Source organism: Heliangelus exortis, chromosome Z, assembly GCF_036169615.1.
Source record: "Heliangelus exortis chromosome Z, bHelExo1.hap1, whole genome shotgun sequence".
Classification (NCBI taxonomy): Eukaryota; Metazoa; Chordata; class Aves; order Apodiformes; family Trochilidae; genus Heliangelus; species Heliangelus exortis.
Genome location: NC_092454.1, coordinates 38978534 through 38997103, shown reverse-complemented (window position 1 = coordinate 38997103; position 18570 = coordinate 38978534). Strand labels below are relative to the sequence as shown.

Here is an 18570-nt window from a genome sequence, read left to right as displayed (position 1 = left end):
GTTTGTTTGTTTGTTAGTTGTTTCAAATATCCCTCTTCCCAGCATTTAATGGCACAGTGCAGATTTTTAGAGTAAGTCTTCTCTCATAAGAAAGGTGGGGTGTGTTTTTTGCTTCTGTGCTCCAAGGCTCTTACGATAACTGCTGTCTCAGGTGTTGGGAAATTAATCCTTACAGGGTTAAGAAGGCTTAAAAAATATAGTCAGTTAAAAGGAAAACAGATTTGTAAGGGTAACTTTTTTCTGGGAAGGCTTGTGCAAAATTCCAGCAGTGATAAAGAAACAGGACTAAGTACGTTGACATATTTCTGTTTTAGCCCTTTTCATAGAAACATAATATAGTTTGTGTTGGAAAGATTCTTAAAGATCATTCAGTTCCAACCCCCCCTGACATGGGCAGGAACACCTCCCACTAGCCCCTATCCAACCTGTCCTTGAACACTTCCAGGCAGGGGCAGCCACAACTTCTGTGGACAACCTGTTCCAGTGTCTCTCCGCTCTCACAATAAAAAATTTCTAACTAGACCTACTTCACTTCCACAAAATTTTAACCCTAGAACTTTTTGAAGCTTGACCTCTTGACAGCTGTTTACACAGCAAAATGTGATAAATTGTTGTACCACAGGTGTTACAACGGAATTGGCAAATCAAGTGCTACATTAAAATCCCAGTGAACCAAAAAGCTGCACTGAGCAAGTACACTGTACAAATACACCATAACCTCATACCCAAAATACTTTTGAGCTTGTTTCTGTAGTGGGTTAGTGTTTAAATTATGACAAATAAGTATATTTGCATGATAATGTTTGAATAATCTGTTTTATTTGTTAAGATGTGAATACTCCTGCTGATACATTAATATAAATTAGAGCTTACAAAAAGAAAAGTTGCTAGAATAAAGTGCTAGATGAAAACCAGAACATTTCTTGGAGAAAAATCAGTTTTGACAAGTTTTTGCAGAGGAGAGGCTGCTCATAAGAGAATGTTTAACAGTCTGTGCCTGAAGAAATTTCATTAGGTCATGGGATCCACATCAGGCAGAACTGAACAGAACACAAAATTTCATCACTGAAATGTAAGTGCTTGGCAGTTTATAAAAAATTCCATACTTCTGGTCTTCCTCTATTAAAGAGAATGGAGAGAGATTTTGAACCAGGGGCTTCAATGCTGCAAGTCACCCACAGGCTGACATGGTCCTGTTACCTGAAAAGAGGAAGGAAGGTTTTTTTGAAATGTCCAAAGCTTTAGTAAAATAAATCTGATCTTTTCAAATCAATTTGAAATCCTTGTGCTGTAAAAACTTGGGCCACTGCTGCCTGGGTAGATGCATTTTACAAATAAACAGCCCCTGACTCTGTCCAATCAGTTGATGGACTCAGTTGCAGGAGGGTTGCTCGGTGCGTGCCTGGGGTGGATGTGTGCATGCCTTGCTGCAGTCCTAATAGTTTGGGTGCAGCTGGCTTCATTTTAAGTGATAATTGGGCTTCTCGAAGCGCAGGATACAAGGGGCAGGAGAATACCGAGGCTGGGAAACCTGGGAGCTGTTTATGGAGCTGTTGCCAGTGACCTCTTGTGGTTCGGATATTGCTGTGCCTGGCTTGGGACTGGGATGGCAGAACAATCTGCATCGCAGGTGTTAGCATATGGGCTCTGCATATGTCAGTGCCCACTTCTCCCACCCAGTCTTCAAGCTTCAGCTTATGAATTGTCAGCTTGCATGTACATTGGACCATCTTTCTAATCCTTGTCTAAGGAAAAGAGTAAGTTACCTGGGACATGGCTTTACAAGCTGAAAAAATCTTAGGCTTTCACCCTTCCAGAGACTTTTTACTGAGTTTCTACCTGCTCACTTCTCAGTCATTTCCACTGGCATGCTTTCTCTGGCATTTCCTCCAGGTTTTGGCTACCTTAAATTCAAACCACAGGTTTTAATAGACTTTATCTATTAAACCTGCCCCAGCTTCTCAGTTTCTGTAGAAAAAATTCTGGGGGGAATATCACAAAATGTATGGTTTCTCTGACATGTGCCTGGAATTAGCATTCATGTGAAGTTGCAAGAAGCTCTCAAAAACAAGGATGCATGTTGTAAGATATCTAGGGAGGGGAGAGTAAAAAGTGCATGAAGTGCTTGCACGATAATATTAAGAATAACATTGGCAAATCTGACAAGTTCACCCTTCTTTGAGCAGCCCAGGATTTTGAACTCACATTCCACTGACCTGTCCTAATGACCCAGTGAGCTAGTAAGAAATGAGAAGATTGGAAGACGAGGCAGGAAAATATCTTGAGGGTCATCCTATGAGCTACTCTCAGAGTCAGGTGCACTGTATCACTGCTGGCAGAAGCATGACTGAGTTTATTGACTGCATTTTCTGGTCAATTAAGGAATGGTCTGAGTAGAGTGTAAGCAGCAACTACTGTATCTAATGTCAGGAAGGTCACAGGAATTTCCGGTAAACCGTGAGCAAAGAAGTCACAGAGCAAGGGGGCCAGAATAAAATGAGGAGGAGCCAGGTCTAAAAAGGAAGAAACAGCTCTTTTTTTCTTGCATATTGTCATGAATGAAAATCACAGGATGGTTTAACTTTCCATCTTAACATCTAAACAGCAAACTGCCATAGCATTTAGGTTTGCAATACGTATTGCTAATACAGCTGTATGGCCTGGTACTAGCATGACTGCAAACCAAGAGTAGTCTGCCCTCACAGAAATCTTACTCACACAAATCACACAGAACATGGCTGACTGCAGTAAAAAAATAGAGTACAAGCTGTTTATATTTGCGTGGTCCCGCTTTCAGTCTGGCAGGTATATGCTCCACTGTCAATTTTTGGGTGTCCCCAACCTGTCTTTTTGCAAAAGCTGTGTGTCTGTGATACAGCTAAACAATCTAGAGTGATACAGGTCAGTGGACACAGACCACACCACAGATGAACAAACCCACGCAGCTCTACAGACTTGGGGAAGTGTGGCTGGAAAGCTGCCTGCCAGAAAAGGACCTGGGGTTTCTAAGTGACAGGTGGATGAATACGACCCAGCGGTGTGCCTGGGTGGCTAAGAAAGACAGTGGCACCCTGGCACCCACCTGTTAGAAATAGCATGGCCAGCAGAAGTAGGGAGGTGATTGTCCCCCTGTACTCAGTATTGGTGAGGCCACACCTAGAGTATTGTGTCCAGTTTTGGGCACCTCAATGTAAGAGAGATATCAAGGTGCTGGAGTGAGTGCAGAGGAAGGCAATGACGCAGGTAAAGGGCCTGGAGAATAAATCTTGCAAAGAACAATTGAGGGAGCTGGGACTGTTTAGTTTGAGAAAGAGAAGGCTGAGGCTGAGTCACTTTCTGTAACTACATGCAAAAAACATTGTAGGGAGCATGGTGCTGGTCTCTTCTCACAGGTAATTAACAGTAGAACAAGAGCGAATGGATTAAAGATGCAACAGGGTTTGTATGGACTGGACACTAGGAAAAAACATGTTCACAGAACCAGTGGTGAGACACTGGAATAGGCTGCCCAGGGAGGTGGTTGAGTCACTATCTCTAAGGGTCATTTAGATGTGGTGTTGGGGAATATGGTTTAGGGAAGAATTTTGCGGAGTAGCGATGATCATTGGACTCGATAATCCCAAGGATCTTTTCCAACATGAAAGATTCTATGATTCTGTGAATAGGCCTCCTTGTTCATACAAGGAAATGTCGTATTCTTCTGCACTTCATTCCTGGTGAGGCTTATGCAGTGATACATGAACTCTCATCCACAGCCAGTTGGCATTGCTGGTATGTGACTGTTTCTGCTGGTCTTGGGAGGTTTACAAAAGCAGCCATTGCAGTCCTCATGTAATTTTTGCAGTATCAGTTATATCCACAACATTTTGAGGCAGTCAACTTCCAGATTACAGCTATCTAGTAGAAACTGTCCTCTTGATATTCTTGTTAATAGAAGGATTTGCAAGCTCTTCACATTGAATCACAGGCATAGATTTCTTCTGTTTTCCTGCTCTGCTGCAGACACACAGGACCGTGTGCTAAGGCTTTAGGGTAGCATTAGGAGGAACAAACAAGATCTGAAATCCGGGCAAGGCAGCCCATTGAAAAGGCTATACGAGCATCATGAATCTGAAAATCAGGCCAAACAACTGATTGACTTAGACATTTTATTGCTGTAACATACAAGATGTGGTTTGATCTACTTGAAGCCTCATCCAAGGATAGGTCCCTGACCAGGGCACTAGGGAATCTCATGCCAGTTACAGGTATGCAATTGTAGGGGGTGATAACATCCATCTTCCTGAGGGGAGCTCAGAGGTACAGTAGGTATCTCTGACCAGACCTGCTTTCTGGGGACAATTATTTTACACAGTACAACTGTCAAAAGAATCATAGAACTGCTTGAACTTGGAAATATATGTGTGTATATTTAACATACACCAAAAGACAGAGTAGCAGATCACAGATTTCCAAGTGTTTATTTTAAAGGAGTTTTATCAAATTTGAACAAAAGAGACCATTCAAATGACCCTTAACATCCTCAGACATATGGATTAGAATAAGAAATAAACCAGACTCTCAGAGGAATTCTACAAAAGTATTTGCAGGAAGATTCCCAGCACACAGGTAAGTTATTACTTTATGTTTTATTAGCATTTTCTAAATCCTTCAGACTTTATTGAGACTTCCTTCACTTGCATATGCACGGTACCTGCATGATATATTAGCTATGACTAAGAAGGACAAAAAAGGACCAAACTTTAGATTTTTCCAGTGTCACAGACTGATGGTAAAGAGGAGAAGAAAGCCTACTGATGTTTCTCACCTCACCATAGATAATCAAGATAGGAGGTAAATTGAGAGAATCAGGAGAAATGAGCCCGGCAACACATGAGGTGAGGTAATGTTCTTCCTGTCACATTTTAAAAAATTTATAATATTTATAGTGGCAGGCAAGTTAGGTCAGTGAAATGTGTTATTGAGCTGTCAGATCAATGGAAAAACAGTTTGTCTACAGTTGTTAACTGTACTGTTGAGAGAAAAGACTGGAGGCTAACACTGAGTCTACTCCCTGGAGCAAACTCAGAAAAGGAGGTGCCCATGAGATTAAAACGCATGTACAATGCAGCAGATTTAAAGCAATGGGCAGCTGGTATTAGAACTTTGCTCAAATGTCTTATTCTGGACATTTTTACTAATGAGGAAGGACTGGTATTGTGCATCATACTACTGACACTAATAAGCATGTGCTTTCTGAAAAGCTGAAATGTAGCTGAATCTAAAAATGAAGCACAGATAAAATGAAAGTTGACACTGGAAGCCACTGAGCTATGTAGTACTCTGTGGGGTAGCTACAGCTGTCATCACAAAATGAAATAGGGAAATTTGGCTCAAGGCTCTACGAAATTCATTTTACTTAAGAGTGTGGTCTCTGAAGTCCCAAGGATGTGTATTCCAAAAGCTTATTAAATGGTACAAAATACCATTTATTTGTATTGCTGGGCTTTACAAAAGAACTGCTGGGGGCATCTGTGCCCAAACCAAATTGCTTCAGGGCTCTGCTGCTCATGTTCAACATGGGCAGAATCCTTGAGTGATGGTACTCCTCTAGAGGGTCTTTGAAAGTATTGCTTGAGTCTTTCAGAAGTTTCTGCACTATGGGACTTAAAAACCTATGTCAGTTATTAACTTCCAGGCATTTGGTACCTTGCTGAAGGATGATTCCTAGGGTCTCAGTTGAGAGAATATAGAAGTTGATCTGAAATTTTCCACAAATCTAGATACTTTCATTATTTTACAGATAAAAGAGGTAATCAAGAAAAAAGTAGAAAAGACAAATAAGACTCCTAACACACACTTAAACTGTATTTTATGCCTTAAATAAGGTTTTTATCTTAGTTTTTCCCCTGAGGGTTTATTTTCACATTATTATGAAAAGTTTCCACTGAACTGGTAAAGTACAATCAGGTATGAGAATGCCACTTATCAAGTGTTACTAAGAGATCTTGGTCTTGCAGCCTTACGCAGTAGGAAGTGAGATATAGAAAGTTTTGGAGGATTTTTGTTTATTTTTTGCCTTTTTTTTTTTTTCTTCCCCCACCAAAGACACCCACCCTTTTCTCATTTCACTTCTGATTGCTTCTGCAGCAGATGAGCCAAATTTTGTCACAAAAGCTGATTGCTTGGGTTGCAACAGGTTCTCTAGCATTTGTGGAGAAGCACTCTATATAGTGAGCCTGTAATGCTGGCTTAGCAGTGATATTACTCTTCTTCTCTGCTACAAATCAATACATAATTTAGTGAAAACAGAATAAAATCTTTCACACTTGAACAAAACCTCCCAAAATAAAAAGAACCTAGACCCACAACCCTACATTTTGCGCTTGTTGAATTTTATAAGATTTCTCTCTGCCCAACACTCCAGCCTGTCCAGGTCAGACTGAACAGTATCATGGCCTTCTGGTGTGTCAGCCATTCCTCACAGTTTTGCACCATCAGCAAACTTTCTGGGGGTACATTCCATCTCCTCATCTAGGTACTGAGGGATATATTGAACAGGATTGGATCCAGTGCTGACCCCTGGGGAACATCACTTGTTTCTGACCTCTGACTAGGCTGCACTCTAGGCTCTATCTTTGAGGCAGTTTTCAGTCCACACCACTATCCATTTATCTAATCCACACTTCCTAAGCTTGTCTATGAGGATGCTGTGGGAGATGGTGTCCACAAGGTAGACAATATCCACTGCCCTTCCCCTCATCTCTCCATCTAGTCATGTCATTGTAGAAGGTTATCAGGTTAGCCAGACATGACTTCCTCTTGGTGAATTCCATGTTGACTACTTCCAATAACCTTTTCCTCCACCTACTTTGAAATGGTGTCCAGAATGAGCTGTTCCATCACCTTTCCAGGGATGGAGGGGAAGTTGAATAGCCTGTACTTTCCTGAGTCGTCATTATCTACTGTTTAACCACTTTGTTATTATACCTACAGTTCTGGTCAAAGGTGATCATAATTTTTTACATAACTGATAAGTGTTACATGGATTTCATTTAAAAGATCTTTGTCAAAACAGGCCTTTTTCTGAAGTGTGAGTTAGCAGACATAGCTTGCATTACAACTTTATTTGCACATCATGCAGCATTAAGTTATAAATTGCATGAAAACAGATGTGCTGCTTCTGAAAAGTGATAATTTTTATAAGTAATGCCATTAGATTTGGTGAGGGCAAGCCTTTACTGGCGAACTCCATCATAGCACAGTTCTGCAGGTCTACTGCAGCTGTGCTTGTTTTGCTTCCTGTGTATGGAAACAACACTATTTTTCATCTGTCAGCTTGGAATTTTCAGGTGTTCAGTGCTATGGTTCAGGTTTATTCATCCTTAGCATGGTAATTAATCTTTCACACTAAGTAAGGAACTGTAAAGTATTTCATTGTGTTAGATATGAATGGTTAATAATACTAATGATTTATAATATTCATGTTATCATTTTTCCTTTATTAACTCTCCTGGTTTTCCTGCAGCTTGTGCTGTCCTTACTCTAACAGCCAACCTTGTTACAGTTCCTTAGAACAATTCATATTGGCCATGGTCCACTCTCTTTTTTGAAAGGTCTCTGGATGAGAATACAAATATTGGCATGACCTTAACAGAAGTACAGCCAACAGGAATGTTTTTCCAAAACCTGTGGTGGAGCACAGCTGTGCATTAATTAATCACGTAAAGAGGATGCCTCTGTGCATGGCCCTGATGGTGGGTAAGCAGAAGAGTGTACCTAGAGCCTCTATGGAGTGCCTGTAGCAGATTTTTGATGCTTGAAAAGAAGTCAGCCAAAGTCTCTGTTTCACTTGGTCCAATCACAGTCTCTATTTATCCATTCTAGTGCAGAATCAAAGAAAGTAACTGCCTGCTGCATTTGGACTGTGTCAAATGGTCACATTTGCAACAGCCAACAAAATTAAGTTAAGTGGGAATGCAGTGACTTGTCTTGTCTAAAAATTAGATCTGTTCTGCCTTTAAAATTGTGAATTAAGTCATCTTTACAAGTAATTAGTAGAATGCTATGGAAGAAGAAGCAGAAAAAGAGAAGAAAATTACTAACCACAAACCTAAGCCATTCTTAGCTCTTCCCTTTCCTTTCTCATTCCTTCTTCATCCCTCAGGCTAAGCAGAAAGGTACTTATATGTAGCACTATATGCAAAAAAAATGCAGAAAAAATCGTAAATTAAACTGGAGGTTATGTCCACTAGCTAAAAACTGGTGCAAATACTCTCCAGAGTAAGAATTTTACGGTAGAATTCACACCTTAATACTTAACAGAGAACTCAACCTGAAGCCAGAGATATCTGCATGTATATCCCTGCATTCTTTCTCTTAAAAAATTGAATTTTATGCTGTTTGGGGTAACTTGCCTTCAGACACTCACTCACACTTCTGGACTGGCCTAATCCCAGCTTCTGGAAGTAGTTTCATGACAGCCTATTTTAAGAGTATTCCTCACTGCAATACAGTTGAAAAAAGCTGTTTCACAGAAGTAGAAGGAGCACTATGATTGGCTTCATGTCCAAACTTATGTTTTGGGCCTGGAATTGTTAAATTGTTTGGGCCTTGTGATTGTTAAAATACACCTTGCTTTGCATCCATGAAAACTTTGGTTCATGGGAATACTATTCACCTAGGCAAAAGACGTGTTTGCCTGTCTAGTGAAATGAAAGCAAACTTCCAAAGATTTAGTTAACAAATTTTTGCAAAATACCAGAACTTTTTGGTCAAAATCAAGAAGTTTTACAGCAACAGGGTAAACATTCATGTAAATGGAGATGATTGTTAAACACACAGTTCAATACAAGAAAATTTCCCATGTGTTTCTATCAGAATCAATAAGAAACTTCTACAAATCAGGCTTTGTTCTCTAGTACCTAAATATAACTCGTTTTTATAAAAGAGAGTTATGAAAAATTCAAGTTAAGAAATTAACTCAGTTTACCGTGAGCAGGTAGTAATTTTGTGCTATCTTATGCAGTATTAGTTAAATGAAAATCAAGAAAGCAGGCACTACTTTGCACAGTCACTATGTGCAGCTACATTGGTACAGTACAATGATTAGGATCTGGTCAGAAAGCAGAACTGCACAAGATGACACCAAATTAGGTGGAGCAGCTGACACTCCCAAGGGTAGAGAGGCCCTGCAGGGGGATCTAGACTGATGAGAGTGCTGGGCAATTGCCATTTGTATGAATTTTAACAAGGAGAAATGGCAGATCTCTCATCTGGGAAATGGTAACTCTTGATATTCATACACCCTGGGTAGTTAGAGGCTGGAGAGCAGCCCTGCAGAGAGGGATCTGAGGGTTCTGGTCCATGGCAAGTTGAACCTGAGCCAGCAGGGTGCCCGGGCAGCCAGGAGGAGCAACTGAGTCCTGGAGTGCATCAAGCACAGCATTGCCAGCTGATGGAGGGAGGTGATTGTCCCACTTTGCATTGGTACAGCCCCATCATGAGTACCATGTGCAGTTTTGGGCACCACAGTAGAAAAAGAACATAGACCTACTAGAGAGTGTCCCAAGGAGGGCTACGAGGTTGGTGAAGGGTTTAGAGGGCAAAGGGTATGAGGAGAGGCTAAAGGCCCTCGGTCTGTTCAGCCTGAAGGAGACTGAGAGGAGACCTCATTGCACCTTACTGCTTCCTCACTAGGGAAGGAGGAGCAGGCACTGACCTCTTCTCTCTGATGACAGGACCTGAGGTTATGTTAGGAAGATGTGCTGGGGGAAGTTTAAGTTGGATATAAGGAAAAAGTTTTTCACCCAGAGTGTGGGTGAGCAGTGGACCAGGCTCCCCAGGGAAGCAGTTCTGCCACTGAGCCTGCCTGAGTTCAAGAAGTGTTTGGATGATGCTCTCAGGCACCTGGTGTGATCCCAGGGGTGCCCCACACAGGGACAGGAGTTGGACTTCATGATCTTGATGGGTCCCTTCCAATTTGTCAGATTGTATGATAAATTATTTGCAGTGGTTCATGCTTTTGAATTATTCTTGCCTGACTACAGAGCACTCTACAGTCTTTTAGCCAGACGAAATTTAGAAGCATTTGAATTACTCCATGACTTTACACTCATGTAACTTGATGTGGAAAATACTTTTTAGAAAAGTACTTACAGCATTGTAACTGATGGACACCTTATCTGATTAGATGCAGTTTTAAAAGCCAAAGTAAATGCTAGGTCAGGGTTTTAATCAACTTATGTAAGTTTCTTTTTCAGTACCATTAAACCTGCCTTTCACACAACTATTTAATTAACAAAATGTTTACTGTTCTTGCTTTCAGCATAGCTGCATGCAGTCCAGACAGTTTTTTGGATTTTTGTTCCTCTTCTGTTTTTAACTCATAGCTAGGCAGTAGAATGTCAGACATCAGTGGGATTTTCTAGCAAAATAGCTTAAACATAAGTCTTGGGCAAAATCATAAATTTTTTTTTTTTAGAGAAGTAAAAATTGAAAGACTGAGAATGTGCTACTCTTTCATTTATTTCAGATTATGTGAAATGTGCCATAACTTTTAAACTATATTTGGGAAGTTATAGGAAGATGAAACTAAAACCTTCAGTTAAAAAAGTCTGAGGTAAATGAGCAACACTATTGTTACAGAAGCCTGTTGAAAAGGAAAAATACATTAAAGTTGGACGTAAATTTTGAAGATTTAATTTTATGCTGAACATCTCCAATGAGGGTTAAGGATTAGTTTCTCTATGTCCTTGTAGACATGAAGTCAGCTGAAGGTGTCTGCAGTAAAGTTGTGAGCAAAAATATTGTGACACCAAAACAAGAAAACAAAAATAGGTTCGTGCTGAGCTTGAAGACAGAGGCACTCCATTTCCTGTGTTATCTTCAGTGCTTTCCTGAGACTTGCTTCAGACCTTCAGATCAGAAATAGTTATAATAAACTTTTAAACATCCAATTTTCTTGTGGTGCTTTGTCTTCACACTTATTTTACATTAAATCTCACTAAGTCCCTCAAGAGTCAGTCTGAAGAGGAAGAAGAAATATGAATTTTCATGCTAAGAAATAGCACATATTCCAAATAATCCATCTCTGTAAGAAAAAACTCCCAAGTAATGGAGGAGGAGCAAGACAGACCCTCAGATGAGTGCTGAGCAGAGACAATTATAGACCTTTTCCTGGCTACATAAATATAATGCACGTAGAACAACTAAGCACTGATACCCTGCAAAGATGTGTGCTGTTCTATACGCACTAAAAAATCCCATCTGAAATACCATTAACTTTGCAGCAGTCTCATCCAGCCTCTGACCTCAGGAATTGCTCACAACCACAGGAAAACTGCCCCTGTTACTGTAGATGAGAGGATCAACAGTGTTTAGATCACATTAATTTTTTTCAAGTGATGTTGGTAATGGGTCAGCTGAAGATTGACTCACAGAAATATCTCTTCCAGCAGCATTCTCTGGTGTGCTACAGACCTGCTCTACAGAGCCCAGATGAATGCTGCCAAGTTTAGCAAAAAAATGAAGTAGTGACGTAGCTTTCTAGAAGTGGCTGCAGACTGGACAGATCATCTGCAGCATTAATTGGCAGTTGAGAAAGGGCAGGTATTAAAGGGGTACCGGGTACCTTTTTTCTCTGCCAAAGACAGACACTACCACCAGTCCAAATTCTGCCCCAAAATTTGTGACACAAAATTATTTTTTTCTGTTTTGTACTGATGCCTTATTTTTAGCTTTATGGTGTTACCAAAAAACACCCACCCCAAAACAAAAAAACAGCTGTTGCCTTTTTATCTGTGTAGTGAATATGGATACCAATTTTTTTTAATCAAATCAATTTGTGTCAAATTAATTTCTTTTGAAGAACCCTGTTTCAAGTTCTTCAAAACCTTTTCTGTAGGTAGAGTATGGCTAACATAGTCCCGAAACACTTTTTGTAACTTCAGTGTCATGAAGCAGCAGACTGATGGCCCATTTTACTTTGCTGTGTTCAGTTTCAACGGCTTCACTAGAATGTGGTGATAGCTGAAAAAAAAATCTTTAATTCAGTGATGTGTGCTCCATGCATGAACACCTGACAGTAGCGTGAAACTGAAATGATCACAAGGTCAGACTAACTTTACCTTCAGCAATCTTTGGTCCTTGATATAAAACTGAAACTCAGAAATGCAACGCTCCCTTCAGAAAGGGTCAGGGGGGATTTTAAGATGGAGAATGTTAGAAAATGGACCTCTGAGTTTAAATGTTTAATCTGACCTTAAATGTTTTGGGCAAAATACATCTCAGGCAATGGGACATGGAATTCTGTAAGGTGGGTTTTGTCTTAGTAAAACAGTGTAGTAACTTGAAGATTACCCATATGGACTGTCTAGGAACTACGCTAAAGACAGTTCAAGAAATGTCTTTTTTCCCCTAGAAAACTGCAATTAAGCAGTTCATTTTTAATAAAACAGAGAGAAACTTTACTGGTTTAGTGCAAAAAAGCCTCAAATCAGAATAATTTCTGTACTCTAACAACCCTGAAATTCTAACTGGAACACAGAAGTTGTAATTCACCCAGAAGCACACAGGACAGAGTATCTTTAAATATGCAGTTAGGAGACAGCATGTGCTTGACAACTCCGATTTTGCTACTTTTAAAAAACTATTTTTCTTGTTACAAGCATGAGTACAGCTTGGAGAGAGACTTAAATCTATCCAAGAGCCTGTGGTGACACACACATTGGAGTAAAGTTAGGAGAACGGGTATAACCAATAAGATAACTGTAGCATCTTACCTCAGCTAATTCTGTCTCACTGTAAGACTTTTGCTCTGTTTTTTCTGGTTTGGTTGGTTGGTTGGGTTTTCTGGTTTTTTTCTTTTGTTGTTGTTTTAAAAATCAAAACGTAACTGCTACAGTTAGGCAAAAAGTAATTTATTGCCTGAAAGTTTTCACAGTACAGACAGGGTCATGATGAAAAACAAAGATGTAGGGGGAAAAAATAAAAGTATTTTTGGTCCAAGAAATAGACTACAGGACTAGCAAGCTGCTTTGTGATATGCTCCTTCAGGACACTCCAGCAAGGGCTTCACAGGCAACCTTTGGGCCCAACTTGTGTCTCTGCCACCACTTCCCCCTTGCAGCACCTATGTCTGTCTGAGCAAGAACACAGGGTCTTCCAGCAGCAGCTTATTCCACACGAAATTAACATTCTATTCTTAAATCAAAGCATGCAATTAACTTGTAGGATGTTGAAACAGAAGACATCACATTAAGAGTTATTTATGGATAAAACTCTGCTTCCAAAGCTTGATAGAGAAAATGGTGACTTGGGAAGAGTCGTTCTCTCCATATCCTGTGACACTGAAGTATTTTAACCTTCTGAGCTTCACTTACACGGGAAAAAAAGACTAACGCAATAGATGCATGAACCCTTTTGCTTCTCTTATTACAGGTCTTTTTTACTCATTTTGTGAAATTACATCATATTAACAGCGTGCAGCATAACACGGGGCTTGACTATGGATAAAATCTGAGCTAGTAAAAATAGCTGGCTTATTTCTGCCTATTATAAGCCACGTTCAACAAGTCCTCTAATGAAAGCTTAAAAGAAAAACTCAGTGCCTTTGGTTTTTATTTTTATTTCTTCCCCCTTTAGGATTTTCAAGTTCACACAAAATATCACTGTTCTGCTGACTGGAGTACTTCATTGGGCGAAAACACTTTTTCTATAGTTTTAACACCTGAAGTTTAGAAGTCTATCTGCAGACAACTATTTGTGCAGTGCATCCATCTTACAACGTTCTGGTCAATCAAATGCTGCTTTCATTAAGGACTCATTTAATAACCCTTACCTGTAGCTAGCTCTTTCAGGTTAAAAATACAAAAATCTGAATCAATATATTTTTCAGAGTGGGATGTTAAAAGTGCTTTAGACTTCTTTTTATCTCTAAAATATTTAGTTTGATTTTCATTTATCCCCAACCTTTTGCAAAAGCTTTTCATTTATCCCCAATCTCTTATAAGAGCTTTTCATTTATCCCCAATCTGTCACAAGAGCTTTATTGGTTTTGCCAGGGTTCTTTTGCTTTTTTTTTTTTTTGCTTTTGCTTTTTTTTTTCTTTTGCATTTTTTTTCTTTTAAGTATCACAGACTACTATGTAGGACTAAATCTGACAAAGCTGCAATATGTTAAGTTAGCAATAACAATTAAAAAAATGTAGCTCAAATACATTTAACATTTACTTACTATCACAATAAAGAAGTATCCCTCAGTAAGGTATAATATTGGGCTGCAGCTATTCTGAATGAAGTACATATTTTTTAACTCCGCAAGGAAGCCTGAAAGTGGCTCAATTTATTGTTTAGCTCTTTTTTAATTCACAGAAAGAAGCAATACAATTTTTTAATGTTTATTGAGCTTCAGATATCTCTTCTAAAAATACCTGTAGTATATTGATGTACATCTTTCCTCATTTCTTCAAACACACTTAAGCTTTGAGGTAATTTAGGACAAAATATAAGAATACTTTTAAAAAATAAGCAAGAGATAGTTAAAAAAAAATAGGCAGGATAAATAGAAAAATATTCCGACCTCCTTTCACTATGAATAGTTTCAGCAAAAGGCACTTCAAAAAGCAAAATTATCAAGCCACTAAGTCCAAAAATTAAGTGTATTTCTCAAGCAAAACTTACTTAAGTATGCACGTTGCATTTCACCTGAGTTTACATTTCAGGAATTGGGCCCACAGCAACAGACAAGAAGCATCCAGAGGCACTGTCCCATGTCATCCTACCCCTTACTTACAGAGGTACACAAAGGCATGGGGAGCCTGAGGGAGGGGGGGGGGGGGAGGAAAGAAAAACTTTAAAAAACCAAAACAAAAAAACAAAAAACAAGAAGACAATCAAACCTTGTTCAAAACTTGTCTTGCTGACTCTGTGTGAGCAAAAAATGGTCACTCTCTATAGTACTATCTCCATTCATGCCTGTCAAATGATACCAACTCACTGATTCTGCCATTATTATCTTATCTGCACAAAGGAACCTATATCCAGAGAGATTCTGGGAAACGCTAGCAACAGTGTTGTGCTGTCCCAGAGGGACATTTCAGCTTGAGGAGTGTATTCCAGAGGTGCAAGGCACTTGCTGGGAGAGCCTGAGATGAAACTTGTTGAGTTTAGAAGATGGTCCTCTTCCCCTAAGGGCATGCCACACTTTCCTCTGTCAGATAATTCCAAAGCAACTCTGATTTATAATGTGGTAATTTTGGGCACATGTGAAAATTATTCCTTTGGAAAGCATGATTTCACCCTCTCACTTATACACTATATTGGAAGACTTCAATACTCTAAGTAAGATATTTTTACAGTTGTAAAGATACATTTTGGGAATGACATAGGCAATGCAGGTTATAGTTCTTTAGGCTGACTGAAAAACATTAATCTGAGTCTTCATCATCAAGGTATTCCTCTGCATTACTTAATGTTCGGACTGTACCTGGAAAGAAACAAAAGCTCTCTCTTAATCCACCATACAAACTAGAAAAAAACCCTGATTTTATCAATGCTTGCAAACCAGCATCTGAGAAACCTGATTTCTCTATCATTTAGAGATATTAGGGCTACACAAATGGGGCTGTAGATCTGGATTTACAGATGGTATAGCTAAGGTATAGCTAAGCTGGTAATCACATCTCCTTCATAAGAGCTTCAGTATTTGTGACCTTCAAGAGCCATCTTCTGGCTCCTTGGAATCTGCACAGCAGAACTGGAACACCTTTGTACACACACTGTGCTATTAGGTCAGATGAACACAAGTGGGAGACAGTGAGACTATTTTACCTGCAAGCCTTCTTCATTTCTCTAATACAGAGTCACTCAGAAGACAAAGTAAGACATGACAAAAAATTAGTAAGAAAATTTGTCTGTTGGTGCTCATTTGGCTTAGGTTGGAGGGACAGGTGTAAGGGGGAACATACCACATTGTTTTACACTCAAACACTGTGCATTGTAGTATAATGCTTTAAAGTAGTTTCCATCCTTGCTTGCTTTCTTTCTCTTTACTCTGAAGGGCCTACCTTCCATTTCCTTCCATTCCCTTACCACACTCACATCTTCTGAATACTTGCCTCTTGCTGACACAAGATGATATTTTGTGTGGAGTCAGCACTGAATGTGATAAACTACAGGTCTCCACCATAACTATGCTGAACCAACCCTTTCAAGTGAACATTGCTAAGCACAACTCTTAGCCCATGTAGCTCCCAACTGGTTTTTATGGCTATCAACATAACTGGTATTTGGTCAAAATATTAAGTGTTCTCTGAAATGGAAAAATATCTCAAAAAAAAAACCCCCAAAAAAACCCCAAAAACCCCAAAATCAAAACAAACAAAAAAACCCCAGAAATACCTGCAGTCTGTTTCTTAAGCAGGGAAGCACAAGCTGCATTGGTTGCCATGTCTAAAGCCAATTTCTTCTCATTGTTCTTCAGATCTGTTCTTGCCCCTTTAGAACAGAAATTTTTCACCATAAACCATTGTCCCAGCTATCTCTTGAGCAATGGTATTACTGTATGAGTTTCAGTAACATGGATAAAACAGTAATTGACAAGGGAATCTCATCTGTGGACTGCTCTGAAGCAGATTAAAAGCTATGGATGCTCTTCCATAAGCTACAATTGGATAGGGAACTTGATGGCTGCGCTCCCTTCCCAGGAAGTAGATAGACATCCTTGCCATTGTGGGGTTAAGTGCCTAATTTTGTCTGCAAAGCAAGTCAGATGTATACTTTCCAAACAGCTGACAGAATTTTCTGCAAGGCTGATTAAGTCAGTCAGGGAAACTAAGGACTGTACCTGAGTTATAGGAAAAACAGTTGAAAAACATAAACATAAGAAGACATTCAGTAATCTAGCCTGCCACACAGATTGTTGGAACCTTGGTGAAGATCTTTACCCTTTGCCAGCAGCATCTCTACAATATCTGCATAACCTTTCCATGCAGCAGCATGCAAAGCTGTGTCTCCCAATTTGTTCTGTGGAGTTAGAGGGAAAAGCAACAGGATTAAAATACAGAAAAAAAAATATTCAGTTTGCACCAAGGATGAATAACATCACATCTCTACTGCAGGTGTGTTTTGGTTTAACCTACCTGTTGGTTTAACTCTAAGTTTGCCTGGGTAAACAGAACATCCACTATATCTGCAGAAAACAGGGTGGGGAGGGGAGGGACAAAGAGAAACATTTAGTGGAAACAGAACAGGTTTTTTTGAGATCATAGGATAAATTCTGTTTAAGATTCAATGAAAGAAAAATCTAATTAGCTAATGAAATACTGAACAGTCAGACTGTATTGAGCAAACAACTATTAGTCACATAGTAAAATTACTGCATGAAATACCCAAAACAATAAAACCCTTCTTTTTCATCTGTCCTTCTTCCCACTCTGCCTCTAACAACTACACTGATTGGAATGCCTGCCTCAACAGCAACAACAAAACACACGGCAGTTGATGTGAGCTGAAATTGCCCTCTAGCTTTAACTTTTTTTTTTTTTTTTTTTTTAACTGGGATTACATTAAATAAACCCTGCCTTCGTTGTTTAGTTCTTCAATTTCAGCAATCAGTCTGACAAGCGAATCAAGAAAATGAGAAAAGAGTTGGTTCAAATTAATTCTCTGATACCTTTGTGGCCTCCGTGACACGCCCAGTACAGAGCTGTGTTTCCTGCTTTGTCTAAGCCATTGACCCCAACTCGATTATCCAAACACTCTCTCAACCAGCTTAGGTTGCCTGAAAGAAAAATTGAGTTTTGATTTATTTTTTTTTTCAAAAAGTTAACATAACCACTAAAACCACATAGTTTTTTTCTGAAATAAAAATACCCTGAAGTGTTCAAGGCCAGGCTGGATGGGGCTTTAAGCAATGTGGTCCAGTGGGAGGTGTCCCTGCCCATGCTGGGTAGTTGGAACAAGATGATCTTTAAGGTCCCTTCCAACCCAAACCTTTCTGTGATTTATGAAGGGTGTCACTTCTCCTGTGAACTTTAGAGAAATTTTTAGCAGCAGCACTTGCAATTTATAAAACAATCAGTCCAAGTGGTATCAAACATATGTCTTGAGCTTCTAGAAAGCCTTTAGATCTGTGTGCAGTTGAATGCATGGTACCAAGCTCTTTTTCTTGGTATGCATTACAGAGTGGTAATTCTACCAGGCTGTAAACCAGCTCAGCTTCTGAAAGCTGCAAAAGTTAGCAGGTAAGATGACAGAAAACTAAATTAGACAGGACATCTTCATTCTAAATATACTATTATTGTGGCAGAAAATAAACAAATCATCCTTTAGCACTACACAACTAAAATGCAAATCATACTTACCACGTTTGGCAGCTTCATGCAGTGGGTTATCAATAGACTCAGCTTGCTCTGCCACTGAAATAAAACAGAAAGTCATTTTTAACTACAACTGTAAAATTAAAAGTTATTTGACACCTGTATGGAAACAAAATTACCATGTATTCCAGAAGAATCAGTAATATATTTTTGACTCTAATGTGAAAATGGATTTGTCAGAGACAGACTAATCAGATTCCCTTTAATTTCCT

At 39.3% G+C, this 18570-nt stretch overlaps 1 protein-coding gene across 3 annotated transcripts in view; it reads right to left on the bottom strand.

The window, feature by feature from the left end:
* Positions 1-797: 797 nt before the first annotated feature.
* Positions 798-18570, bottom strand: part of OSTF1 (osteoclast stimulating factor 1) — a 30852-nt gene continuing 13079 nt past the window's right edge. Inside the window, exons 5-11 of one of the 3 annotated variants that reach the window (XM_071732008.1) lie at positions 18344-18397; positions 17653-17760; positions 17120-17169; positions 16925-17003; positions 16380-16475; positions 11257-11332; positions 798-1200 (exon numbers count right to left, since the gene is read on the bottom strand). In XM_071732008.1, the coding sequence (XP_071588109.1) occupies positions 11304-11332; positions 16380-16475; positions 16925-17003; positions 17120-17169; positions 17653-17760; positions 18344-18397 (416 nt within the window). In that variant the 3' untranslated portion in view covers positions 798-1200; positions 11257-11303. Of the gene's footprint in view, positions 1201-11256; positions 11333-12883; positions 15466-16379; positions 16476-16924; positions 17004-17119; positions 17170-17652; positions 17761-18343; positions 18398-18570 lie in introns of those variants that run through there. The other 2 variants (XM_071732007.1, XM_071732006.1) reach the window with 2 other exon arrangements.